The following is a 10,379-nucleotide window of genomic DNA, read 5'->3' as shown; positions in this document are numbered from 1 at the left end:
CTCCCCTCCTCTTTACAAGGAAACTCTTTGTACAGGAGAGTACAAAGGCCACCGTGCTAACCACCATGACGCCCCCCTCTGTTTATATATAAAGAATATTTTCTGTCTTTTACAGCTGTTTAAGAAGGTCCATGAAATTTAATGTTTTGCATATGATCATATCTGATAAATCATGTTTAATCTGAGGAGAAAGTGTTTATTATGTAATCACATGCAGAACATTCCTGCCTCGGGCAATAACCACAAAACCTCCGGTTTTCATCTAAAAACTCTTTAATTCGCTTCGTACGTATAAATATGGACAGAACATAAAATAAGCCACTTTTTCATATAAATGTGCCGTTTTCAGCCTGGAAAAGAAACTGATCTCAGCTAGTCTGATTGTTGATTTTACTGATATAAACACACAGGGACAGATTTAATAAACACAGGATCACACACCGGATGAGGATGAAGATGAGGATGAGGATGAGGAAGCTGGTAGTCCGATTGACACCTCCCTGAAAGGGAAAAAGAAACAGTTTAACTTGTTTAACCAGGTCGGCTCTTCCCATTGAGGGAAACCTGTAGCTGCAACTGGGATTACTGTGCTGATTACAGGTCCCTGCAGTGTTTACATTCTGGACCCGGTCCACCGGGTCCTTCCCCAGACCTAAATGCGCTCGTCACTCGACTTCATCAATGCTGCAGTCTTATTCAGGAGGATATTTTTGATCTGCTTCCTCCAGACTTACAGAGCCACATTTCCCAGAGAAGCTAGGGGAATTATTCCCTCGGGATTTACCCCTGCAGTCTGTTCCCAGAGCCTGCTCTGAACTGGGAAAAATGGTATTTAATGTCGGAGAAATCAGCTTAAAAACCTGGTTAAAGTGTAATAAGATGAACTAAAATGTCATGACTTTAGTAGACATGCTGCTGACCAACGCAGACGCATGTGTATTTTATTTTTACATCTGGATTTTTTATCATCATATCATCATCATACCTGGATTATTCATTCATTCATTCATTTTCCGAACCGCTTATTCCAATTCAGGGTCGCGGGGAAGCTGGAGCCTATCCCAGCTGGCTTTGGGCGACAGGCAGGGTACACCCTGGACAGCTCGCCAGTCCATTGCAGGGCCACACAGAGAGACGAACAACCACACTCACGCTCACACTCACTCCTAGGGGGGCAATTTAGAGTAACCAATTAACCTATCATGCATGTCTTTGGATGGTGGGAGGAAGCCGGAGTACCCGGAGAGAACCCACGCACTACATGGGGAGAACAAAAATACTGTAAATATAAAATACTATAAAACTTCTCATGAATTAAATAAAGAAAGTTTGAAAATATCCCGCAAAGTGGAAAATTATTTTTTCATTATTTTTTTAGTATAAAAGAAAAGTAGTAGTTTTGTTGTTTGTTGCTTTACTGCTCAGCACTTTGGGCAGCTGCTGCTGTAGAAATGTGCTGTATGAATAAACTTGAACTTGAAGCTCGGTGGGCGGTTCCTACCGTCGCCATCTTGGCAGGGGCATGCACGTCATCTCACCCGGAAAATACAAATATGGGCAAAGAGGTGGAGCTGAGAGGGGGGCTGTGAGCGTCATGGTGGATGATTGACATCGAGCGAACTCCAAGCTTTCTGTAGCTAAGAGCTAGCCGAACTAACCCGGAGATAACAGGAGCTAACCAGCTAACGGAGGTAAGCGGGCTAAAGCTAAGTCATGTTGTTAACCAGCTAAAAACCGCGGTTGTTCTACGTTCTTCTGACTTGAAGCGGGAGATCGGATACCTGTCAATCAAAAGGACACGCCCCTAAATATGCTGAACTACAAGATTAAATGACTTTAAAACGGTCGAGTTAGAAAAAAATCCACTCCCCCCACAGTTGTCATGAAGGTAAACCTGACCTATTAAACCTAAAATGGATTTTTGAACCAGGCTGTAAACATGTTTATTTCTGCTGTAAACATGTTTATTTATGTTGTGAAGTTGGTCTTTTTAACATGGGAGTCTATGGGGATTCGCTCTGTTTTGCAGCCCCTAGTGGCTGAAGGAGGAACTGCAGTTTTATGCACTTCTGCATAGGCTTCAGTTTTAATCGTCAGAGGTTGCTGCTTGTTCCAGATGTTGCAGTCAGAGCAGGAGGTGATTACCTCATCTTCACTGTCACATATTAATGTTTATTGATGAAGCGTGTGGACAGAAACATTTTAAAAGGGAAAACTAAGATGCCATGTTGTCGGCCACAGAACATGTGGAGCTGTTAGTAAAAGTTTGTAAAACTTGGCCAGAGATGTATTTTATATTTATTGTTTACTACTTATAAAATAAATGCATTTCTCCAGACATTACTAGAGCTTGATTTACAGTATTAATGTCAATCATTTGTTTTAGTCGTCCACTAAAATCTGTTTAAATATCAATAAACGTTGCTTTATTTTAATGCAAATAAAATGTGATTAATAGAGATTAATTCATGACAAAGCCTGTAATTAATTAGATCATGTTTTATCATCAAATGCCACCTGTAATATTAATATTCCAACATAAAACACAAGGCGTGCCGAGCCTCGTCAGAACTAGGTGGAAGTTATGGAAGGAACGAAGGGGTCTGAGGAAAGCATCCCTTCAGTCACAAAGCTACACTGACTGATCGGAGTGAAGTCCATCTATGTCATTCATCCTGTCTCATGTCCTGACTTCATGCATTAGGAGAGTCTGAGTCGTCAGCCATCTCTCCTTCCTGGCCTTCACTGCAGCAGCAGTGTCGCTTTTGGCCTGAAAGCTGTTTCTGAATGCTTCACATCTTTTAAAGGAGAACTGTTTGCGATTGGTCAGGCGTTGCAGACTCCACCCCTTTTACCTGAGCACGCACCGTAACGCTGAGAGCTGACTGGACAGGGGCTCATCCAGGCCCTGAATGTCTGTGTAAGCCAAACAACCCCCGATGTAAAAACACTTCTACTCATTTTATCTTGATATTTTTCTGTTTTCCTTTTAAAGGTTTTCCTCCTCGTGCCGACAGGTGGACTGGTTGCCTTACCTGGGGCGTGTAGGCCTCCGTCAGGTCTGTGCTGGGGGTGCAGAGCTCCATGCGGACTGGTCCTCCTGCAGAGCTAACGTCTGATTGACGAACTTCAGCATCCCTGTGAGGGAGCTCATGTCCTCCTGATCCACAAGCGTGCTCGTCGACTCCCCCCTCGACTCGCTGCGCCGCTCCTCTCCTCCCTCCTCGTTTGGTCCACCTTGTTGTTCCAGCATGTATGTGAGCGGGTTGAAGGACAGGTCGGACGCCGCCGTGGCCTCTGTGGCGTTGAGGCCCTGCCAGCTGTGGTCAGCCGTCTCCAGGAAAGACGAAGCGGAGGCTGAGGAGGATTCCCACGACGGCTGGCTCAAAGCCTCCCTCAGTGTCTCCTTCAGGTGGAGAGGGAGGTCCAGGGAGGAGCGGAAGCTCCTGCTGTGGAGCTGCTGGACACATGGAGGGGGTGATGAGGAGGGTCGTGTCTGGGCTTGGAGGTTGTTGGGGGAGGAAGGAGGTGAGTGTGCAGAGAGGGGAAGTGTGTGGCTGTACAGGTTCTGCCGGTCCACGGCTCGACCCAGACTGGAGATCTTGGCCTGCAGACGCGTCACCTCGGACTCCTGCAGCATGAACACGACGACGTTTCAACAGCAGAAAAACGTCATTTTTAACCACAAACCACGTTCAGCTGCGTTTGTTCGTACTACTATCTGCTGGCAGTGTAACGATACACAGATCTACGCTGATGTATTGATCATATGGTCAATGAACCAATGATACTGATCCATAATCGATACAGTAAACATTAATCAGACACGGTTTGTCATTTTAATGATGTCGGTTCTGTGAGTCGATTTCCCTTCATCACCGGTCTCTTTGGTAGAAGAGCAATTTGAGTTAATTTAATACCTGAGCTCAGATATAAAAATAATAAATGATGATTTTAGCTGCTTCTCTTGATGTTGATAAGAACGAAACCATTTTCACATCAAGCGGTGGATCTGAAACTGAATCGAATCAGATTGCGACTGAATTTGTGCAAATACCGAGTCACTAAGCAGTAAATCGATGTATCGATGTATCGTATCTGGATTAAACTGGTGATTTACAGCCAGTTTGTCTACATCAGAAACTTTTTATTCCAGCCATAAAGGATCATTATTTCCTGGTTGTTGATCTTTGGTTGCTCCAGATTGGACGTTACCGTCAGTTTAAGCTCTCTGATTGGTGGAAAGTCTGACATCGTCATGTCCAGGTGGAGATAGAGGTCTCTTAGCAACATGGTAGTGATGGTGATGAAAATGTGATAAATAATGGTGTTATCATGGATCACAGATGGGATATATCATATTGTCTCTGAATAAACGATGATTTGTGGCTGGATTGTAAAAATCCTGAGTTTAATATGAAACATCTGGAAAACCTCGGTAGATCGCCGATAGCAGCCGTGTCCTAAAGTCCCGCCATCCTGCAGGTATCAGACTTCTCCCCGCTGCAACACACCTGGTTTAGAAGCTCTGCACAGGTCGTGTGTTGAAGCAGGGAAACAAAGAAACTCTGCAGGACCTGGAGGACTGGAGCGGGGCTCCCCGACCTGAAAGGTAAGCTATCCTTCACGGTAACCTGGCGGTGACGTAAGCGATGGCAGAGTTTTATGGGTTACGGAAGAAAAGAGCATTACCTTGATGAGCAGGGACTCGGAGGAGGTCTCTGCGGTCTTCTCGGTGACGTGGAGCCGAGCCTGGAGCTGAAAGACCTGAACCCGGCTGTGTTTCAGCTGGGAAGCAAGCTGCTGGATGTGAGCAGTGAGAAGGCTGTTCTGGTCTCTGCTCTGCTCCAGCTGGGTTCGACCCTGCTGGACCTGGACTCCACTCTGCTCCAGCTCCCCCTGCAGCCGACGGACCTGGCTGCGGGTGTAGTCCAGCTCGGCCTCAGCTCGCTCCAGCCGGGCTTCGGTCTGTTCGCCGTGGGCCTTTGCTTCCCAGAGCTGCGTCTGGCTCTGCTGAAGCTTGGCGGTGAGCTGCTCCTGGGAGGAGCGCATGGTGGAGGAGATCTGCTCCGAGACTTTGAGGAGCTGGCCTCGGGTCTGCTGCAGGGAGTCCAGCTGGGGGACGGGGAGGGAAGCAGCATTAGAACAAGTCCAGGAGGGTTTGGAAGCTAAAATCGGGTCACGACATGACCTTTAAGAAGACCTGAACAAATATGATCCTGGTTTTGGCCTCGTAACACCTTCAGACATCTGTCCCGCTGGAATTCCAGCCAACAACCTCCGTCTGCTCCACCCGGCTCATCCATCCTGCTTCCATCTCTGTCCAGCTGTCTGTCCCGTCTGCGACCAGACGGCTGGACCTCGTCGTAGCGCTCGCGGTTCCTCGCGAACCAACCAGAACCCTCGGGTGGATCCCACGTGGAACAAACCGAGAAAAGTCCCGTTGTGGGATCACTAAATCCTTCCCGATCCAGACTCTCGGTTATGTTAAATCGAGATCCAACCGGTGACCCAACCACTGGAACTTTATGGAACTTTCTGGTTTGTTTTTTTTGGGGGGGGTTATTGCTCCTTCTGCACCCTGCTGTAACGCTTTTCACTTTTCCTGTAAATGACTGAATTCACAGATGAATTTATATTTCTTGATGTGTGTGTGTGTGTGTGCGTGTGTGTGTGTGTGCGTGCATGCTGTAAAATCTTCTGTGTACGTCCACGCGTCGAAGACTGTCTCTTGCCTACGATGGCGTTCCTCGGTGGACAGTAAATTTTGCTATAAGATTAATTGTCTCAAAAATTATTGCGATAGACGATAATATTGCGTTAAGTAGTTATTGTCGTTATTTTGAGACCATTTTCCAATTAAATAACAATAATGTCGTAACAATGCAAGCACACCCCGTCATGATATGATGTATGTATGAAGTCTTAGAGACTGACAGCAGAGGGCGCTATGTGGCTGGTCTGCTCCTGAGTCTATCTAAGTTGGACGGTACGAGGAAGAAGGGCTCTTTTTTTTTTTTTTTTTTGATGAATGAAAAGACAATAAAGTTTGGAGCGTAAGCTCGTTTGCGCTGGAATGATGCCTCCTCATTCACAGAACAAAACACGCCCTTTCAAAGATCAACTTTCATTTCTAAAGAACATTTAGCTCGATGTGCAGACTAGTTTCTGCTCAAACACATCAGGATTTCTCCTGCGGTTTTGGCAACGTGGTTATCTGGAACATCTGGTCTCTAAACACCATGTAGCCCAGTTACATAGTCTATGTTCATGTTCAGATAAGGGGACATGTTTGGACTCGACCAGAGTGGGAATGGTAAAAGCCGTTTTTCATGTCATTGTAAACATGAATGTTCATCCAGGCGTTTCATACTGGCTGTGAAATGTTTGCAACAGTTTTCAAAATGTTTCTTTTTAACTATATTAAAGGGCAGCATCGCTTCACCAACCACGCTGTCTGAGTGCACACTAGGGGTGGGAAAATCGAATCGAAAAATCAAAAATCAGGATTTTTTTTTTTAGTTAAAAAAATCGACTTTTTTCATTCAATTACATAAAATTAATCCACTATAATAGTTGTGTTATTTTTATTGTTTTTTTTATTTTTACTTGTCTTCTTGGGTGTTTTTTCTAACTGAAATTTAAAAAAAAAATTACTAGCAAAAAAAGTTTTATAAATTTTTTTTGTTTGTTTTTAATCCACAAAAATCAGCAAAATTGAAGAATTTTGGGAATCGCAATTTAAATCGAATCGGCACCCAAAAAAATCGAATCGAATCGAATCGGGACAAAAGCATATCGTCACAGCCTTAGTGCACACCATGTTGCAGCGTCCCGTTTGCATCTAATCTGTCGGTTAAACACCGCAGTGATCGTGGACTGTCGGGAAGATGGAGCTAGCCTGTTTATTAAAGTCTTAAGTGCAGATGGAAGCTTGTTGTGTTTAGTTAATCTTGTCTTAGAACAAATACGACAGAAAAGAAAAACAAATGAAAATGATTGCGTCTGGCAAACTTATTGCATGCATATTTTCTCATCATGCGATGAACTGACTTATTGCGACAGGCCTACATCTACTTCTGTGTCTGTATTTTCTGCACACTGCTGATGCCGGACTCCTCCGTGGCCGGCTCGGTTAGGGGCGTCTCTGCCTGAGGTGGAGGAGCTAGGCCGTCTCCGGATCCTGTTCCAGAGGGACGGTTGGGTGGAATGAGAGATGGAAGAGCGACTGGGACGTCAGTGGCAGCAACAGGGCAGGAAAAGCCGACGGCCACCAGGATCCAGGTAAATGACATGTTCAACAATCACTGATTCTGACATCCCGAGCTGTATGTTTTTTGTCTTACATCTGCACATAGGCAGGAGCGTGGAGAGGTGTAGGAGTGAGCAAGTTTGTGCTCTTGTTTTGTCTGTATCTTAAACATTGTTTTGCATATAATTTGTGTAATTGTTGATTATAATGTATTGTTTTATGTTTTTGGACCCCGTCAAAAACGAGACGGTACATCTCAAGGAGCATTCCATAAAAATAAACTTCAAATGTGCAAAAAGCAGCAGCGTAGACGTCGGCTGGGGATGAGATGTTCGCAGCAGTCTGGAAGGAGGCGACGTGATGATGGGACAATCTGAAGCTGGGAAAATTCAGGAACTCCCATGAAAAAGGGAAAGGAAACCACACTGAGGAACGAAGAGTCACATCATCTCGATCTTACAAAGACAAACAGGAAGCGCAGGGATCAATAAGATGCTGACAGATGTCGTTGAGCTGCAAAACAACCCCTCCATTTATACACAGTGTCTTACACTGAAAATGTTTCTCCTTCAATGTGTTTAGACGTTTGAAAATATAAAAAAGACAATTAGATCATTAAAATAACAACTTGTCCTCAAAAAAAGGATGTTTTAGTATAAACGAGTGGGGTCTGCAGGAATGAGAGGCTTCCAGCAGCAGGAAGAGAAAGAATCTGTCCTCAGAAAGTCAGCGGCTTGGATGATCATTTTCTGCTTTTACAGCAACCAGTTTTTCCCTGATTGCAACCAGATTCCTCAGCAGACAACCAGCAACCGTCCAGCCAGAACCAGAACCAGAACCAGAACCAGAACCAGAACAAGCTGTTTCTTTGCTCACGGTTAACCACCGTAAGCTTAAACAATAAATGAAATAAAAAACTAATAAAATAAAATAAAAAATTAAATGAATAAATAATAAATTAAAATAAAAAAATAAATACATAAAAAAATAAAATAAAAACTAAATAAATAATAAAAACAAATAAATATAGAAATAAAAAATATAAATATAAATAAATATGAAAATAAATAAATAATAAAATAAAAAGTAAATCAATAATAAATGAAGATAAAAAATATAAATATAAAAATAAAAAAATATAAAAATATATAAAAAGGCAGGAGATTTTAGGTATGCATGTGACAGGCTACACCGCGACCGACGCGAATAAACAACATGACCGAGAATAATTCAGATTAACCATGACATGAAACACAAAGTTAAACGGCATAAAATGTGTCACAGACATTAAAAGAACGTAGTTGAAGCCCAAAAGCGGCTCTATGATGCTATGTCTAGTTTTCTGAGCTTTCTACAGTGTTATAGTGATGTAAACTCATCAGACATGTGAGTGGCACAGTTTTTTATCTCCTACACCCACTCTCCACGTTCGGTCTCCATGGCGACGGAAACAATTGGTTTTAGAGTTTTTTCTACTTTGACACTTTAGTGACGTCCCGGGGGAGGGACTCAGTGATTGGTCATCTTCTCTAGGTTGTGCACGTTCAAAAGAAGAAAGCCACGCCCACCTTCACTGCTCAGTATAACTACTCATAGCGGTTGACCAATCAGACGCAGCCTACAGGACAGGGGGCGGAGCTTTCTCTGTTGGTGTGTTTCTGGCCGAGGCTGATCTGAGAGGATCAATACGAGATGAATGAAGGAGTTTGTGAAAAATGCTGATTATTTCTTGTCCTTCTGGACTTGCATGTTAAAATAAATAAGCCTGAAATCTGCATCATAGGGACGCTTTAAGTTTGACGCTCAGCTCAGCGTTTTCCTTCGGTCTGACCAAAGAACAGAATATAGTTCCAAGGTTTGGACAGGTGTGGACAGCCTGAAGCTGGTTTTGCTCTACTGGTGCGTTCACATCAGGATGGTCTGAGAGTTAAACATGGAGACCAAACTATGGCTGTTATTATTGTGTCTTATGCAAGTATACTGCAGAAATCCACTGCAACAATGGACGCAGTATGAACACCAGACGAGGCAGAGGACCCTTAACGCCATCGCTATGGATTTACCCACAATGCAATGCTACGCCACATGCAGGAAGGGACTTTTAGAATTGGATTCGGATCAAAAAGGCGGATGTGAACGTGCACGCAGAGCATGTTCGCTTTTTGACTTGAATCTGAGTCCGTTAGTTCGGAAAGTCTTCGTTTGGGGAAATGTGAACGTGCAAAAGAATTCTGATCCAGATCATAGGAGTGGACTCGGACCACCTACAGATGTAGGTCATGCTTTAATAACGCCTGGACTACTGTAACTTTCTCTGTTATGGCTGGAAGGAAAAATTATCATCCACAGCCTTTGTTTGTATTAACCGTTAGGTAGCCTAAATTAGATAGAGATAAGTAAGGGATAATGCTCGACGAGATGTCCATTATCAGAAATTAATGGACGACGCGGGGGCGTCCGCTTTGCGTCGGATGGTTGCTTCCGCGAAGTCCATCATCCATCATCGAGGCCCATCATCATGTGCCCACGTTATCATACCCGATGATGCGCCTCAGTCTGCACACTGCAGCCAGGGGTAATTGTGGGGAGCTCAGTGTGTATGAACATGAGTGTGTATGTGTGCATGGTGCGCCGTCAGGTGATCAAGTCTGAAAGATAAAAGAGTGTTGAATGGAAATGCCGTCCCCCTCCTTTTAACGGATTCCAGTGAAAATATGATTATTTTCTGCCTGAAATGTACATTTCTTCACAATGTGAAGGAAATCGGGGAGGACGTGCAATGGCTGGTTTCCATTCAGCCCCATCGCAGGTAAACCCAACCAAAGCACACGCATGTGGGATGACGGGTGGCTCTGGACGGGAGGAATATCTCACCGTGGAGACGTAGAATAATTTAGTCTGACAGAAATCTGATCAACCAGACCAGAATCTGACGCAGCTCCGAGTTTTCTTGCCTCTGCTGGAAAGTGAAGCATGTTTTTAAAAGATGTGATTTGTTTCAGAAGTGCAGGGTGATCACAGCCTCGGTGCGGATCAGTGTAACCCCCCCCCCCCCAACTGAAACGAGTCCGTAATCGGACCAAGTCCAGCAGACTGTCCTGATGTGAATGCAGCCTTTTAGTGTGTC

The 10,379-nt window shown here is 44.2% G+C and overlaps 1 protein-coding gene across 1 annotated transcript in view; it reads right to left on the bottom strand.

Annotated features, from left to right (window-relative positions):
• Positions 1-405: 405 nt before the first annotated feature.
• ccdc18 (coiled-coil domain containing 18) overlaps positions 406-10,379 on the bottom strand; it is a 32,237-nt gene continuing 22,263 nt past the window's right edge. The window contains exons 24-26 of the mRNA XM_079243899.1: positions 4,693-5,115; positions 3,036-3,631; positions 406-500 (exon numbers count right to left, since the gene is read on the bottom strand). Of these exons, the coding sequence (XP_079100025.1) occupies positions 3,056-3,631; positions 4,693-5,115 (999 nt within the window). The 3' untranslated portion in view covers positions 406-500; positions 3,036-3,055. The remainder of the gene's footprint in view (positions 501-3,035; positions 3,632-4,692; positions 5,116-10,379) is intronic.

Source organism: Telmatherina bonti (genome assembly GCF_933228915.1).
Source record: "Telmatherina bonti genome assembly, chromosome: 7".
Classification (NCBI taxonomy): domain Eukaryota; kingdom Metazoa; phylum Chordata; class Actinopteri; order Atheriniformes; family Telmatherinidae; genus Telmatherina; species Telmatherina bonti.
This window is presented reverse-complemented; position numbering and strand designations above follow the sequence as displayed.